Below are 18,651 nucleotides of genomic sequence, written 5' to 3' on the forward strand. Positions count from 1 at the left end.
AAGACAATTACACATTATTTACTTTTTCAAAAACACATGCTTAACCTTGCCTTAGGAATATCTATTTAGCTACCGTATATACAATGCTATGCTCATGGTAATAAAGCATCTTAGTCACTGGTCGCTAAATCAATTAAACTCGTATATCAGTGCACCACCATATACTAAATTGACTTTTGGGCCTGTTTGATTTTGTTTATGAATGGCAACAAGGGGGTATGTAGGTGTCAAACTCGAGGCCTGGGGACCAGATTCAGCCTGCTGCATGATTTAATGTGGCCCGCGAAGGCAAATCATGTGTATCAACTTCCATCATTTTCATAAAAATCTGTACCAAAATTTCAAATTGTCATATAATAAATGATAACGTTGAGATATTACAATCATTTTTGTGTTACCAAACATCAACACTAGGTGAAAACCCATTACCCTTGATTTCTGATTTCAAAACTACTTCATAAATTTCATGTGTAGTAAACAGGATGAGGTGGTTAAAGATTTTTATGGTTTCACAGTCATAATGACCTTGATGGAAACCGTAACTACAATGAGGCCCGCAACAAAAATGCGTGTGATACGCCTTAACTGGATATTCTGCCATCTAGTGGAAGGAGATTTAATTATTCTGTTTGTCACTACATGAACAAAGAAATACTATTTGTAGCAAATGAGTCATCATTTTCAGTCCGATTAGGTGAAGTTAGATAATTTCCTGTGGGACAGTGGTTGGCAATCACGGCGTCAACCTAAGAAGAAAAAAAGAATAGTCAGAGCATCATCTTGTACTCCAAGGCCAGTCCAAGACACGAGCTGTGAAAAGGAACAAAAAGGCAGCGCAATTGGGGCTGGGGAAAGCCAGGATTTTCTCCTTACCTTTGCACAAATTACACATGAAGCAAGAAGGGAGACAGGAGGAAGAGATTAAAACAAAACAAAAGCTCATCAGTTCCGTAGATGCAGCAAGAGAGGCGAGGGTGGGCGTGGATCAGGGGGATCCACATGTACAAAAGTGCAGGTGGTGGTGGGGGGGTACATTTTCTAGGCCACAAGTCGGAGTAGACGGTTCTATTTGCAAGTGTGAATACGCAAGAAGGTGGCTCCTGGTGAGCCTGATAGGGGGAGGCAGCACGCTATAAATGTTTGATTGGAGCTCACAGAGAAGAGGGTAGGCTGTTTAGAGGGTCCCAACGGGGGCCTCGTGGAAACAAGGACAGGGTCGTCGCTTTGGTGTGCTGGACTATCATGTACAGCAATTTATTTACAGCGGCAGTATCTTTTTGATTCAAAAACTGGAGTGGGTAACCTACACTACGTCTATGTAGGAAGGGGCATTCAGATATATAGACACTAAGTGCCAAGCAAGTGTAAAAAGAAGTAAATCACGCTTTAGTAGATCTATAAAGAACTGAAAATATAAGGACTTTGATTACTTGTGAAAAGGAAGTTAAGATAATTAATGCATTTGAAATTAACTCCCATAGAAGAAAAGTATAAAAAAAAAAAGTTTATGCAGTGGTAGTTCATGCGGTGAAGCATATTAAGTGTCATTTATGAAGGGCAGTGCATGAAATATTACATACAATGAAAATTTTACAAAGCGCAGTGTACGAAGTGTAGTTTACAACCCAAGCACATACATAAATGTTTTCAGGGGATGGGCCTCAACCCAAAAAAAGGGCACTCATCGGCAATGTTCCCTCTAATTTTTTATGTCTGAGCAACCACGCTCAGCCCCTGGCGATCCCATTGACCACTATGAGCAACATCAGACTTGTCATCAGTTGAAGTTACATGGCTTATTAAAAGAATCAGATTACAGCATTTACAGTTATTAACTACACCAAAAAAATACATTGCTAACCAAACCAAGACAACTACAAATTATAAACTTGAAAGCATGCTTCCAAATTTATTTCGTAATTTTTTAAAAATTCACAATCATATCACCATCTCTTTTTCTTGGTATAAAATGAAATTACTGCTTGCACAATATTCTTTCGCAGTGAATGCTGACAACTGAATGACACTCCCAAACAGTTTGACGGTGAACGTAATTTTGCTCCCTGTATTTAAAATATAAGAACTATCTTTTTGTGCACTGTAATCTGTGCTTTCGGCGATTATAAAGGTGTGTCAAGGTGGAAATTCAACATTACTAATTAATTGATTAACTGATCTATTAAATTGACTGATTGAATTAAAAAATTCAAAAGGCATAACTTTTCCTACGTCAGCATTCTGGTAGACTCAAAATACTTTGCCATGTGACTGTGAATTTGAATTATTTTTTTAAACAGAGCAGAGATGCGTTCCTGTTGATGCGTAGCCGAACATTGTCGATGACAATTTTAACTTGCTCAGGGTTTGATTTGTTTACTAATGCAAACAAACAAGTTTACTATGTAGTGTTTACTAGTGTTTTCTCTTTGGCGCTCTCCCCAATGAAGTACCGATTCTGATTTCCAACTTAAATCTGTGTACAGTTCTAACTGCTTTCAAATGACTTGTGCTAAATGTGACGCTTGAGGTAGTCCAGCTTCCTTTCTATCCACACGTTTCCTTGTGTCAACTGATTTTCCATTTTGGCTTCGCAACACATTTTTCAGACCAGAACATTCTCACTCGAAAAAGAGAAAATCGTGACTGGATTCACAGCTTTTTCTTCTATTTGCACATACTCAGACAGTCATTGCATCTTAAAATAAGAGCATTTCCTTTTTTTTTTTACTTTTACCACGAGGGTAAACATAATTAGCTGGTCTCGCTCGTCTTCACTCTACTATGCCCAGATCGCTTTGCTTGCTCTAGGCACAGCCGAGGCGAAGAGAGTGTCAGGTTTGGTGGGCTCAGCATTGCATCTCTGCTCTTTGCAGATGATGTGCTTCTGTTGGCTTCATCAAACCATGATCTCCAACGCTTACTGGAGTGGTTCGCAGCAGAGTGTGAAGTGGCTAGGATGAGAATCGGCAACTCCAAGTCTGAGACCATAGTCCTCAGTCAGAAAAGGGTGACGTGCCCTCTCTGGGTCGGGGATGAGATCCTGCCCCAAGTGAAGGAGTTCAAGTATCTTGGGGTCTTGTTCACGAGTGAAGGAAGAATGGAGCAGGAGATCAACAGGTGGATAAGTGCAGCGAAGCATACACCCAAGCTGTGTCCTGCTATTAGACGTCTGTGCTCATCATATGTTGTCCATAACAAACACCATGTTCAGACATGAGGCCATCCACAGGTGCACTTGGCAGTTGAATGATTACCTTTGTGGTTGTGTCATCAAATGGCTGCATGTTTTGGGTCGGGTGAAGAGAGGGGCAGAGCTCCAATAAGTGGGGAAAGATGCTCATCTGATCTGGCAGACCCAAGCATATGGTAAGGGTCTGATGGAGATGTTTGGGAGAGTCAGAAGACGCTTAAACTATCACTTTGGGGGTTGTACATTGAGTCAGTGTGAACCATGGTCCACGCCTCAACTGTTGACGTGGCCAGCTGGAGCTCTGCTTGTAAGGTGGTCGCTGCCTCTTGTGGTGTCAATCCACGAATCTGCTGGTGGACACCAATGGTTAGGGTTCCAATCAAGATTAAGGAGTCCTGTCGAGGCTTTTGGGCCTGTGGGACTCTGAAGGGAGCTGATGGGTACCGGCTGGCCAAGTGGAACACAGCTTAGGTGGTTACTGAAGCAAAAACCTGAACATGAGAGGCCACGGAAAGTGACATTCAGAAACCTCAGAGGAAATTCTGGGCCATCATTCTAGTCCACTATCTGTCTTTGAATTATCTGCCTGTAAAACAGTCTTTCTATCTGCTGCAGCTAGTCTGTAAATTCCCCCCTTCTCTCTTCATGAACATGGCAACATAACAATTTAACATCAATAAACAGGAAGAGAAGGCTTTGCATCATGAGTACAAAACCTTGTAGAAGATAAGAGTAATCCCAGCATATAGACCTGATGACCGTTGCCTGACAGCCACAAGGGTTAATGCCAGAACAACACTTGAGGTCTAGCTGTGCACATCTCTGATACAAAGTATAGTGTTCAAAGTGTAGAGTACAGAGTACAGCGTTTGGGAGTGTAAGGCAGGAAATGTATTGTACAAAGTGTTTTGTACTAAGCAAAGCATACAAACTGCACTGTGCAAAATAAAAAGTTTGTATGAAGTATAACGTACAAAGTGAAGATGACTCACACTAGGTGTAGCATATCAAGTGTATACAAATAAAGAGTAATGTACAAAGTGCAGTGAACAACGTGCAGTGTATCAAGTTGAGTTGGCAAAATGAATTATATTTTCCATTTATAAGGTTTAGTGCCATAATCTATTATTTTATTGTTCCATAACTCTGATGGCTGGGTACATGGTGACAATGTCCTGAATATGGAAATTTACTGAATCTGACTGAAGGACCTTGTAATGTGGTTTTTTTTTTTTGAAGTTTTTGGGTTCAAAGAGAATGTGGGAAACAAGAGCACAGCCCGGGATCTCCCCCTCGCCTTCCTCTCCTCCTTTCATCATGTATCATGTAAATAGCTCTTTGTATTTAAAAACACAAAGACACGATTGTTTCCTTAGTTATTCTACAAGAGGAATTTCCAGTGTGGATTACGAAGTGCAGTGTGGGACGTGCAATATACAGTTTGAAGTGTTTTGCACGAAGTGTATTGCATGAAGTGTACGGAATGGAGAGCAGTGTACATAATGTACTGTTCGAAGTGTGGCATTACATTACAGTGCCATGTACAAAGTGCTTTGAGTGAAAATCCTTTCATAATCTTTAGAGCAGTTTGTTTTTTTCCCCACGAGCTCCCACAAGTAGAAGCCCACTCCTGTATTCACAATGCCCTAACGTCATCACGGTAATATAAGCCATACTTGTTGGCCTAACTATTTACTGTATGTCCCCTTCAGGATTATTTACTTGTCATCTAAGTAAGAACCAGCCCAGCCTCGCATCATCAACAGTGCTGACATGCACCACAAATCCACTTACAGGCTCCCCCAACTTACCATCATTGTGACCCCACTCCAGTGCCCCTACCACCCATTCCATGCAGTATTCACCCCACAACTCCCAGGATATTCCATCCTTAAACCCCAGCGTCCTTTTGTTAGCCAGAGGAAATAGAGAGGGATGTAGGGAGGGAGGTAGGGAGAGAGAGAAGTAATAATGATGGTGGGAGAAAAGAAGAGAAAATGATGCTGGTGATAGAATAGAATTGGGAAGAGGATGGGGCAAAGACGAAATAGAGGACAGGAAGAGGAGGCACTCAGCATGGGTGCAAGCCATGCTCTGAGGCAAGTGTAATAATGGTGGTGATGATGATGAAGATAATGATGATGATGAATGAGGGCGTTTTAGAACACATGAAGTCAAGTAACGATACGTAGCTCGGCCTTCCATTCAATGCATTTCAGTTCATTTCAGTAATTGTGATACACTTGTAATATCACATTTCCATTGTGTGAAACTTTAAGACGAGAGTTGCTCATACAATATTTGCTAAAATAAGTCCATGAAATCCATTGTATAAAAAATGTGCATATATTTGACCTTGTTTCTTGTTATAACTACTGTTTATGATGTATGTATTAACTGAAAACGTATGCAACGCGCCCTTTGAAAAGTTAGAAGAAGAAAAAAAAAAAAAAAAAAATCAGCCACAGACAAACTTCAGCAATCGACACAAAATTTGGCAGACATGTCTACCACAAATGGATGCAAAAAAAAAAAACCAAAACACTCAAGTACCCATGCCCAAAATCACACAAGTCGTCCATTTTTTTGGAAGCAGCTATTAACCTCTGCTATGGACTTTGACTAATGAGCCTCAATTGGAAGTAGATATGCTAGACAGATGGGCAAACATGGCTAACTTTTCTAGCCGATGCCATATGTCTTGTGGGCAGAGGGATGTTTAACAGTGTCCAGGCCAAAATGTATAAATGAATATCATTACAATTATATTAAAAACACAATACAGGAATACACATACATTTATATTTATGACCGAAATGTTAGTAAATATTCATCCCTCCATTTTCAGAGCCAGTTATCCTCACAAGGGTTGCGGGACTGCTGGATCCAATTCCAACTGTTATTGGGCAGGAGGGAGGGCACACTCTGATCGTACACTCAGCCAATCGCAGGGCACATAGAAATGAACAACCATTTAGACTCACGATCACACCTAGTGGCAATTTGGAGTCTCCAATTAATGCATGTTTTGGGGATGTGGGAGGAAACTGGAGTGCCTGGAGAAAACCCGTGAAGGCACGGGGAGAACAACCCAACTCCACACATTTGGGGCCGGGATTTCAACCCTGGTCCTCAGAACTGTGAGGCCAATCCTCTAACCATTTGCTCCACTGTGCCGCCACTAAATATTTCTATCTCTATTAAATAAACCGAACCCTATTTAAAAACAAATATTTTGTAAATAAAAATTGTAGTGTTGTTTTTGTAATGTTTTAAATACATATAGAATAACAATTAAAATGACATTGCAGAAAGATTAATACATGAATGTATTTTTAACATGTATATATATATATATATATATATATATATATTTATACAAATCTTTATACATTTATACAATTTATACGAATGTATATAAATCTAATTCATGATTAAACTATTTTTTAATTTATTAATGTACACACAGGACCACATACTGACATAAATTGGGGAAATTTTTCCATATTCATTGAAAAAGAAAAATGAAAATATTCACATAAGTATTTAGTCCTTTTCCTCAGTATTTAGTAGGCGAACCCTTTTGAGCTAACAGCCATGATTCTTTTTGGGATGCCTTAACTCTAATGCAATAAGTTTTTCACACCTGGATTTGGGGATCCTCTGGCATTCCTCGTAGCAGATCCTTTCCACTTCTGCAGGTTGGAGGGTGAATGTTGATGGACAGCCATTTTCAGGTCTCTCCAGAGATGCTCAATTAGGTTTAAGTCAGGGAACAGACAGATGTTCTGAAGCCACGCCAATATTGTAGCTGTTTGCCTAGGGTCATTGGCTTGTTGGAAAGAAAACCTTTGGCCCAGTCTGAGGTCCTGAGCACTCTGGAGAAGGTTTTTGTCTACGATGTCCCTGTACTTGGCCGCATTCCTCTTTCTTTGATTTAACTAGTCGTGCAGTCCCTGCAGCTGAAAAACACCCCCACATTATGATGCTGCCACCACCATGCTTCACTGCTGACACAGTATTACACCAGTGATGAGCAGTGCCAGGTTTTCTCCACACATACTTCTTAGAATTATGACCAAAATGTTCTATCTTGGTCTCACCAGACAAGAGACTCTTATTTCTCCCCATCTTGGAATCCTTCAGGTGTTTTTTCTTTTTCGCAATCTCCATGTGGGCTTTCATGTGCCTTGCATTGAGGACAGGCTTCTGCTGGGCCACTCTGAATGGTTGGGGGGCTGCAGTGATAGCTGCCGTTCTAGAACTTTCTCCATTGTCCTAACTGCATCTCTGGAGCTCAGCCACAGTGATCATTGGGTTCTTCTTTACTTTTTCTTTTAAAGGATTATGGAGGCCACTGTGCTCTTAGGAACCTTAATTCCACCAGATTTTTCTTGGGTAACCTTGGCCAGATCTGTGCTTTGCCACAATTTTGTTTCTAAGCTCATCAGGCAGTTCCTTTGATCTCCTGATCCCCGCTTGTTCTGACATGCACTGTGAACTGATTTTTGCTTTAGGTGGTACGATGGATGACTGGTTAGCACATTTACCTCGCTGTTTTGAGGACTCAGGTTGTAATCCAGCCTCTATTGTGTGGATCTTGCATGTTCTCACTGTGCCTGCATGGGTTTTCTCCAGGCACTCCAATTTACTCCAACATCCCAGAAATATGCCTGCTCGGTTGACTTAGAACTCTAAATTTCCCATAAGTTTGAATGATTGTTTATGTGAGCATTATGGTTATCTAGCGAATGAATCGGGATGTATCTCTCATCAAGTGTCAAGGGATAAGCTTGAGCACGCATGTGACCCGAGTGAGAATGAGCGGTACAGAAAATGGATGCATGGAAGGATTTTTGCTTTCTACAGGATAAGATAGGATAAGAGCAGTTGACTTGTTTTCACAGTTGCATGGTAGTTACCAATCTTAAAAAAACAATTTGAAATTTTCAAAAGTTAAAGGTGTGCTATTATTTCCTGTGGGAATAAAAACTGGATGAAAGATGGAAGGCCAGCTAAAGATGCAGAGGAAGACATGGTCAGCCATCATGCTTTGAGCTTCCATGCTGAGAGGAGAGAGGGGGAAAGAATAGAAAAAAGAGAGTGGAAAGTGTGGGGGGGGGAGCAAGGAAGCGGCATGCCCACAGGTCATGCCACAGTGCGCTACCTTGTTCGACCAACCCTGCGGCGGTACCCGCAGCAACTGAGACCGGAACCACAGAGGCCGGAGCGGTGGTCTGCCTGCTGCCCACTGTCCACACCCGACCACGCACACACACACAGGTGGGAAAGAAAGGATTACGTGGCGAAGACGGAAATGAGAATGACAGGAAGAGGAAGGGCAAAAGAGAGTTGAATGTCCAATCACAGAGCAGCACCAGTGTTTAAGTGACACACAAGACAACAATGTCTGTCAGGTAAGCAATGTCAGAGAGAGAGGTAATTTAGCCTTCTTCCCATTGGCGGGTTAACATCGTAAAAAAGCCAAAACGGGCTAAAATCAACCCAATTTCCTTGATCGATCATTGGTTAAAAAATATATCTATTTAATTTGGTCATAGCAAAAATAAAAGTAAAGAATAACTAATGAACCTAAATGAAATTTATATTCAAATAAAAATTAAAATGAATAGAAACTATAATCAAATATATATGACTAAAATTATAACTTAAACTATATAACTAAATAAGTAAGTACAAATGTTTTTATTAAAGTAGAAACAAAGGAACTTAATTAATCAAATTAAGAATAAAACTGCAAAATTATGTAATGAAATCAAAAATCAATTTGGATTAATTTAAAAATGAAATAGTGAAATACCTATGAATACATTTATTTGAAAGTAAAAAGAAATGACAAATAAAGAACTATCTTAAAATCAAGATAAAAAAATACAAAACAGGAAAAAATAATTGAAATAAATTTATATTAAATAAAAATACTGACTACAAAATACTGAAATAATTTTATGTTAAAATAAGAAACATAAAATAAATCCAAGCATACCACCCTATGTCATAAAAAGAAAAACAAAAAAACCACAACATGACAAATACACTTTTGGTCTCAAAATGAGCTGTCAAGTCCGCATGGAAATGAGCTTATTGAATCCCAAAGACTGCCTCCTCGGTGAAGCCAGGAGACACTTGCCAATATATTAGGCACGCATTAATAAAAACACACAAGGAAAAGGCGTCTGCCTTCGGAAATTGTTTTTTCTGTGAAGCGTGAGTCATATATAACTTGACCTCACAAAAGCTGTTGCATAAATGTTCATGCAGCTTATTTTCCAGAGGTTACATATAAGGGGGGCATTTTAGGGAAAAAGGACTTTCCCCCTCCCCCCAAGATCGCCAATTATGTAACTGTAACTACCATGTGTATCTAAAAATATTTTTGAAGAAAAAAATATCTTCAGACAAAAAGTATATTTTGTCAAAATGAAAATAATGTAACCTTGTGAGAATAAAATCATCCATATTTTCCCAAGTATAATGTCACAATATTTTCATATTCACGTGTAAGTTTAATGAGGAAACCTTTTAACAGGTGAATTTCAAAAATAAAATATTCTTCTTCTCATGATAATTACCAATGTCAAAAATGCAATGACGTATGTCAGATGCAGAGATTAGTGCTGAGTGGCACATACAGTTCTTGAGTTTTTATTAAACATATTTATGTTTACCCATACTGCCTCATGTGCCACTTACAAGTATCCCCCCCACAAATTGGCAAAGTGTATAAAGTGCTGCTTCCACAAATGAAAATGCTTCTGTTGTCTTCACGGGCATTTTTTGCTATTTTTATTCCCATGCGCTCTTACAAGTAGATGCCGCTCGCCTAGTCGCAAGCCCCTAGCTTTACCACCCCTTTGCCAGTCGTCATGGTAGCAAAGCCGCACTCAACACCTGGGAACTGTTTTACATAAGAGCATAAGATGTCACCATTAAATATAATTTTAAATCCCTCTCTCTGACTCTGATTCACCTGACAATTATGATGTATAGGTACTTCCTGTGGAAGGCAAAAAGAAACATCATCACAAGCCAAGAAGAAGGAGAAGGCAGAAGTAGCACACAAACAACCCAAACTCGGTCACCTATTGGGTCTTACTGTGGCAATATTTATTTAGTTATAAACCACAGCAGTCAACCTTAATAACCCAGAAAAAGACATAACTCCATTTTGTCTTGTATCACAGATACAGTAGAGAATCTAGCAAAAGTGAGTACACACCTCATAATCTTTGAATAAAATAATTGGTTTTTGTTTTTCTGATCCTCAGTTATTGAAGTGTCACGTTGAACTTCCAGTGACTAATATAAGAGATTCTGAAAATGATAAGGACAAATTTAAAACATCTGTGGCCTATTAACGCCTTTGATTCAGTAACGTAAAATGGCTAATTGGGTCCAACATTTTCACTTGGGGGTCAACTCAGTTCTGTTGCCAGAGATTTAGACATTAGATATTGGTGTGTGTTAATTTGTTTCAGGGGAAGTCAATTTACACTTGATAACAGTACTACTCAGAGGAAACCTTGGTTTTTGTATGCCCTACTTTCATATGTCCTCGAGGGTGCATGGGGAATTGTCAAGGCAAGTTATATGTCCTTTCTTGGACTTGGAAAAGGCAATCGACCGAGTCCCCCAGCAGGTCCTCTGGGACCTACCATATAGTAGGTACCAGGAGTATGGAAGTATCGGAACCCTTAATAAAGGCTGTTCGGTCCCCGTATGACCAGTGTCAGTGTGGGATCCTCACTGTCAGTAGTCAGTCAAGGCATTGAAAGGTTCTGGTTTTGTTGACCTCAGTATTGCATGTTTTTGCACATTATGTGGTTGTGATGGCTTCATTAAGACGTCATTTGCAACTCTTGATGGAGCGGTTCGCAACACAGTGTCAGATAGCTGGGATGAAAATCAGCACCTCCAAAGTTGAACGAGCTGGTCAATGTAGCATCCGCAAGGATGCAGACTCAGCCGAAAGGTGAGGCTCTTGGTTTACTGGCTGAGATATCTTCTTAGGATCAAATAGTGGGCCCAAAATGACGACATCGTTGAAACAAGCGCCCAAAATGAGTTCGCTCCGTGGAGAATTTGGGCTCTCCCTTAAGAATAGGGTGAGAAGCTTGGTCATCTAGGAGGGCTCAGAGTCCAGCTGTTGCATCTCTGCATCTAGAGGAGCCAGATGAGGTGGTTCGGGCATCTGAATAGTATGGCCCCTGGTGAAGTGTTCTGGGCACATCCTACCAGGAAGAGCACCTGGAGATGACCAGAACATGCTGGAGGGTCATCTCCCGGCTGCCCTGGGGATGCCTTGCGATCCCCACACAAAAAGCTGAACGAAATGGCTTGGGAGAGGGACGTCAGGGCTTGGTAGCCTAAGCTGCTGCCAGCGCAGTTTGGAAAAAAAAATGGATAATGGGTTTTCTTTCAAAGATATAACAATGTGAAAGGTGTGTCCTCACTTTTGTGAGATAGTGCATATCCACACAAATATGAAAGAGAAGTTCAAGCCATACAGCAAACTTCAAAAATGAAAATTACAAGGAAGCAAAACTCCCAGTCAATTTTACATACATCCACAATTTAACAGTGATTAAAAAGGAAGACAAGTTTTCCCCCCACCTGGGAGGGTGAAAGTCACCAGAAACTGTTTAGCACATATAAATCTGCTTACAAGAAAAAACACAAACTTTCAAAAGCACACGTGCGTCAATGGATGTTTTGCAGAGGAGCAGGCCAACATTTTGCCATTGTCACGTTTCAACTGACAATTATTGAGGTAAGCTGTGAGGTTTTCCTCCAAAATGGTGACATGATCCTCTAATAGCAATAGTATTAAGGGTGCACTCTCAGTCTAAATAGAGCTCATGCATGGCTTTTTTAATGTAAAATCTGTGACTCGTGTGGTAGAGACTTACCAGAGAAATTCCGAGAGACTAGCATGGTGGTGAGGATGGCTCCCTGGGTGTGAAACAAAATTTAAAACATGTCAAAGGAGAGCCACATTTATACTTCATTATTATTAAAAATGGATGCAAAAGCATATATTTTATCTAGATTATGGATTAAAAAAAATAAATTATTAGATAGATAGATAGATAGATAGATAGATAGATAGATAGATAGATAGATAGATAGATAGATAGATAGATAGATAGATAGATATAGATAGATAGATAGATAGATAGATAGATAGATAGATAGATAGATAGATAGATAGATAGATAGATAGATAGATAGATAGATAGATGAAAATCTGGAAAATGTTTGAAAAGTTTAAAAATGTATCCAAATTACCATGTGGCTGTTCTTAGTGAAGACATTGTTGAGGGAGTGATAGGTAAGATAAGGTGGTTCATTTTCATGATCTGCGAGAAATCTGTGTTCTTCCTAGTTCTAAATCCATTGCCATAGACTAACAGCTAAAACTGTTTCTCCGCCAAAAATAACATGTTACAGACTCCAGAACTTTGTATGTCGGATTGGATCATATTGTGTATCTGTAATTCGGAAGTACTTATGTCCCATTCTCTACTTACTGTATATAGTGCCACAGTGCTAAGAAACAACTGTGTTCAATACCAGAATTAACAGACCGTGTCAAAGCCTGTCAAGCGACAGTACATTACTTCCGATATCTGTTAAATCGATGTCAAGTAAATCGAGCTTCCACTGTACACACATACTCTACATAAAACACATTTCACACAGAAAATAAGACACTAGATACCAGCAGCCAAAATGAGTTTGCTCTGCAGTGTGTCTGGGCACGCCCTTAGCGGTAGAGCGAGCTCGGTCATCCGGGAGAGGCTCACAGTAGAGCTGCTGCTCTTTCGCATTGAGACGAGCAAAATGAGGTGGCTGGGGTTTCTAATTCCTATGCCTACTGGGCGCCTCCCAAGTGAGGTGCTCCGCGCATGTCTCACCTGAAGGAGACACCCTGGCTGACCCAGGAGAGACTGAAGAGACTATGTCTCTTGGCTATCCTGGGAATACCTCGGTATAATAATATAAACTACTGCCCCGGCAACCCGAGGTCGGATAAGCAGTAGAAGATGGATGGATGGATGGATGGATGATGGATGGATGGATGGATGGATGGATGGACACAAAATCTAAAATAAAAAGGTGCTTCTGTAGTTCAAAATAAATCAACAATAATAAGAATTGGCATTGCACCCCAAAATAAAATATAAATTAATAACACTAAAAAATACAAACAAAAGTATATTAAAAGTCAATGGGAGTACAACTAAAAAAAACCCAAATATATATAAAAATGGAAAAATATTGGGGAAAAAACGCAAATAAGTTCTTAAAAATGGGAGTACAGCTCTAAATTCCTACAAACATTAAAAAAGGTAAAACAAAAAATACAAAATAGAATCAAAAGAAAAGAATAAATTAAAATAAAATTAATAGGTGATGCCGCAGATCTTTCACTGAAAAGTAAATAAAATAGAATATTAATACTAATAATCATATTTAACAAATAACTAAAACATTTACATTGAAAAGAAACAAGCAGTGGTGCAGCGCAAAAGTCATGTGAAAAAATGTTTCAATTCAAATAAATCAATAAATGAAAAATTTAAAACAGAGAGCGCAATGACTTAAATAGTTCAGAGACAAAAGAAGCCAAAGCACTGCAGGCATTCTTTTGTTTGTGGCACGGTGTGATGAATAATTGTGAACTGAAAGATTAAGGAACATGCTGGTGAGATAAAACCAGATTAAGAAAATAGAAAGACTCAAGACAATTGAGAAAATAGTGAGGCATGCAAACCTTGAGTTTCCTCCTGGCATTGAACTTCTTCAGGCACTCCACTGTCTCCTGTCTGTGCATCATGGAAGCCACTGTGGACCGTTGCTGCACAGCAAGAGCACAATTATAACCAGAGCTCAAGCTATACATCAAGATGATAAATAGGTCAACAGCACTGTATGCGACACTTACGCAGACCCATGGGTGCTTGAGGGCCTCCTGGGCAGTGATCCTCTTGGCTGGGTTGATGGTCAGCATCTGGTTGATCAGGTTTTTGGCCTCCGGTGTTACTGTGTCCCACTCCGGAGAAGGGAACTAGAAGGCCACAGAAAGCAAATACTGAAAATATAGAATGACCCAAATATAATAATTTTACTTCAAATTGGTGGGTTTCTTTTTGCTACAGAGGAAGTGATTTGATGTTACAAAATGTGTCTAGTGGGTTCAGGTTAGGAGGTTAAGTCTTTATGTATTGCTGCTCCTACGTGGTTGGCAAGCAGTTAAAAAAAAGTGGCCCAAGGGGAGGCTTTCACCCCCTAAAATATGAATGCGAGAAGAGTTATGTAACGGCAGCCAAAAAAAGAAGAGACGGCAAAGCTTAAAAGTGAGAAGGCGAGAGGAAGCCAGACCAGAGGAAGTGAGTGGAAAAAAAGAAAGTTCATTGAAACATGAAAACGATACAGTGGAGCCAAGCAAGGAGAGAAAGAGAAGGGACTATTCAGGTAAATCCTTCTCTTGGGTTACTTTTTTTAAACTGCTTGCCAACCACATGGGAGCAGCAATACATACAGACTTAACCTCCTAACCTGAACCCACAAGAATGCCAGAAAGCCAGAGTGAGGGATGACATTGCATTGGCTTATCTACCAATCTAGATACCTACAAACCCACCAACCACTTTGCCCAACAGCCAGCCCATTTATCCACTTTCCTACCTGCCCGCCAATCAACCTACGCACCCATTTACTTCCCTACATACGTACCTGCTTATCCATCTACCAACTGATGTTTCTTCCCATACCTTGACTTTCCTCCATAGTACCCATCTACCCAACCATCTCAATGTCTACCTGTCCAACAATCAACCTACTTACCTATCCATCTACTCCTCTCCTCCCCTTTGCAGTACCTTCCAACCCATCTACATATTTTATCTACCTACAGCATCTATTACACAACAACTTAAAAACCTATTACCAAGCTACCTACCCATCTGCTTTCATACCAATATCCACCTATTACCCACCCACATACTTTCCTACAATCCTTCCCTACCAAGCAAGTACCTACCTATTTTCTTTTCCAAAGTCAAGCCTCAGTTTTGATCTCCCCAAGTAAGACATTGGGCACATGGATGACATGCACAGTCCTTCTTAATTGGTGTTCGAAGTCGGTGATCGCACTTCTTTTTCATTGGTGGTTGGCGGGTTCTTCTTTGTGTCAGCAGACAAGACAAAGTTTGGCAGACTTGGCTCACTTGCTTAATCCAAGTGAACACAAGATGTCTTCTCCATAACATTTGTGTCCTATCCATAACAACACAACTGCCCATAACAAAATACAGAAAAACACCAGCAGTTGGTGCCCATGCAAAGATCCTAATGTCCTGCCCATCACATTTCTTACCTTCCTACTTATCACCTGTCCTATCCACCCAGCCACTTAACTACCTATCTTCCCATCCACTTTTGCACATACTTTACTACTTTCCTACCTATAAACTCATACATCCCAACTTCCCATTTACTTTTCTCACTCGTACATAACTACCACCCATGTGTTTTCCTTCCTTCCTATCTACCGACCAAAAACCTTTTCTATCAGTCTATTTAGTGGATACCCACATACATACCTACACTGTACCTGCTACAGTGCAGGACATGAAGCAAGATGAGAACAAGTAACGAGAGAGGATTAGTAAATAAAAATTAAGCGGTAAGAGAAGAAGTTAGAGTAAGGAAATAAGGAAATTAAACACAGGAAAGCAAAAGAAAAAGAATCATTTGAAGGGTGGAGGGTCAGGGGAGGGGGGGATAAGGTTGGGCTCTCACATCGTAGGCCCCAGCCTTGATCTGCTGGTACAGTTTGTGCTGGTCCTCATCCCAGAAAGGAGGGTAACCTACCAACAGGATGTACAGGATCACCCCTGCACACACACAAACACACACACACACATCATTGTAAGTGAAGAGATGCTATGTCAAGTACGTAAAGTAGGGTGTGTATGTCAAGTCGAGCTCACCACAGGCCCAGATGTCCACAGGTTTTCCATATGCTTCCTTCCTCAAGACCTCAGGGGACAAGTACCCTGGTGTGCCAGCAAAGCCTTTAGAAAAGAACATGAAGAAATAATGCAGAAAAGTCATGGAGAGTGTTTTTCTTCATTTTCTTCTTGTCACGCATTCTAAGCATGCAGCAGCATTCCAAACCCTTTACTGCCCACCAAAAGGGGGTTGGCAACTGAAATAGAAGCTATGCTGCAATTAATATTGCTTAATGTTGTATTTATATTTGTCCAAGAGATAGAAATACTTGTCTAAATTCAAAGCACGCAGCAATACATGGAAATTTAGAGTCTCCAAGTAATGCATGTTTTTGGGATGTGGGAGGAAACCGGGGTGCCCGGAGAAAACCCTTTCAGGCACGGGGAGAACATGCAAAGTACAGGTGGGCCGGGATTTGAACCCTGGTCCTCAGAACTGTGAAGGCAATGCTCTACAATTACTCCACCATCCCAACGGCTCCACTACTTCCACATTTCAAAGCATGCAGCACCATTTTGCACAGTTTTCGGGCTCCCTCACAGGGGCCTTGCTTCTTAAATGATGAGTGTATGTCGCTATTGATGTTATACAGTGCGAGTGATTAGTTTTCCAGCAGATATCATGATGATTTTTTTACAGCTTCGAACCATGCAGCAACAGTATGCGCAGTTAAATGTTTCCCTCAGGGACGCTTCACTGAAATGAAAGGCATGTGTCAATATTGATGTTGGACATTGATGTTGGTTGTCAATCAGATAGCACTTTTTTTTTTTTTTTTTACTTTTCTCAATAGTTTGTTTATATTTATCCACTAGATGGTAATTATATGTCCACTTTCAAAGCTTGCAGATAACATTTCACAGCATTTGCTTCCCACACGACTGCCTCCCTACTGAAATAATAAGCCAGTTTTCTTATTGAGGTGGTAACATGATGTGTATGTAAAAAGAAAGTGTGTTTGTGTGTCTTAGATGCCGCTTCTGTTTTGTCTACCTACCAAACCAAGCCTGCTGGTCCCCCTGCACCTCGATGGCCAGGCCAAAGTCGGCCAGCTTCACCGCGGCATTCTTGCATTTGCTGGCCAGGAGAAGGTTCTCTGGCTGGGGGGGTTGACAAATCAACACAGCAGACACAAAACACAAAGATGGATGCTATTTAAAGACATGACACATTTCACTTCGCCACCCACCAACCCCCCCACGCCTTGAGCCTGACGTGGTGTGCCGTTGCTGTATACGCTCAATCTCGGTGGCCCAGATAAAATAGTGCATCTCATTATTCTCTGTGAGCAGAGACTCTAATAATGGGCCTCTATCCCCATGTGGACCCCGTACTGTCTCTCTCTTGACATCACTGCTTTCTTTTTTCAATAAGAATAGGACTATCTCAAATGAGGGACTCTTAAAAGTCACTAATCAGTTTAGGTTGACTACATTATGGCAAATTGTCTCTGGGGCCGTTTATTAAGGGGGAGGCGTACTTTTGGAAGAATGTAAATAGACAAAATATAACTGTTACGGTTGCATTTGTCATTCACTTCCTGAAAAGAAGAAAAACCATATGTGAATTCGTCTTTCATTAAAATTAACTAGACGGCACGGTGGAACAGCTGTAGAGCTTTAGCCTCACAGTTCTGAGGACCAGGGGTCAAGTCCCAGACCCACCTGGGTGGAGTTTACATGTTCTCCCTCTGCCTGCGTGGGTTTACTCAGGGCACTCCGATTTCCTCCCACATCCCAAAAACATGCAACATTAATTGGACACTCTAAATTGCCCCCAGGTGTGATTGTGAGTGCGACTGCTATCTGCCTCCGTGTGCCCTGCGATTTCCTGGTGACCACTTCAGGATTTACCCCCCACGTCCTGCCCGATGACATTTGGGATAGGCTCCGGCACTCCTGCGACCCTCGTGAGGATAAGCGGCTCAGGAAATGGATAGATGGATAAAATTAATTATTATGCATATGCATCTTTTTTTAATAATTCTAATTTATAAATTCTAATTCTAAACTAGAATCAAATGCAATTAAGCAAAATTACAAACTGAGTCCTGTGTTAAAATCAAAGTTTACATATTTTATTGATTTTTAAATACAGCAATAGAATAATTGTGTATATAATTTTATTTTAAGTGTGAATTCATTTTATTATTATTAAAATACAAGATTTTATGCACGTATGCTTTAACACTAATACTGGTTGTAAATGTAAATTGTAATAATTATATATTACAATAATTACAACAAAATCCAACTACAGTGATCCCTTGTCGATTAAGTTCCAGACACTTACAACCCTACAACTACGTGAAAACTAGGGCTGTCACAATCTAATCTTTTTCAAATCAATTATTATAAAGATGTCACCCCACCCTCTCCCAAAAAAAAAAAAACACAACAACTTTGCTAAACAGTTAGCAT

At 40.3% G+C, this 18,651-nt stretch overlaps 1 protein-coding gene across 3 annotated transcripts in view; it reads right to left on the minus strand.

The window, feature by feature from the left end:
• Window positions 1-18,651, minus strand: part of camk2b1 (calcium/calmodulin-dependent protein kinase (CaM kinase) II beta 1) — a 62,942-nt gene that overhangs the window by 24,727 nt on the left and 19,564 nt on the right. For all 3 annotated transcript variants that reach the window (XM_061816581.1, XM_061816578.1, XM_061816580.1), the window contains exons 7-12: window positions 17,229-17,331; window positions 16,210-16,293; window positions 16,019-16,113; window positions 14,160-14,282; window positions 13,989-14,072; window positions 12,121-12,163 (exon numbers count right to left, since the gene is read on the minus strand). In XM_061816581.1, coding sequence (XP_061672565.1) covers window positions 12,121-12,163; window positions 13,989-14,072; window positions 14,160-14,282; window positions 16,019-16,113; window positions 16,210-16,293; window positions 17,229-17,331 — 532 coding nt within the window. The remainder of the gene's footprint in view (window positions 1-12,120; window positions 12,164-13,988; window positions 14,073-14,159; window positions 14,283-16,018; window positions 16,114-16,209; window positions 16,294-17,228; window positions 17,332-18,651) is intronic.

Source organism: Syngnathoides biaculeatus, chromosome 4 (genome assembly GCF_019802595.1).
Source record: "Syngnathoides biaculeatus isolate LvHL_M chromosome 4, ASM1980259v1, whole genome shotgun sequence".
Classification (NCBI taxonomy): domain Eukaryota; kingdom Metazoa; phylum Chordata; class Actinopteri; order Syngnathiformes; family Syngnathidae; genus Syngnathoides; species Syngnathoides biaculeatus.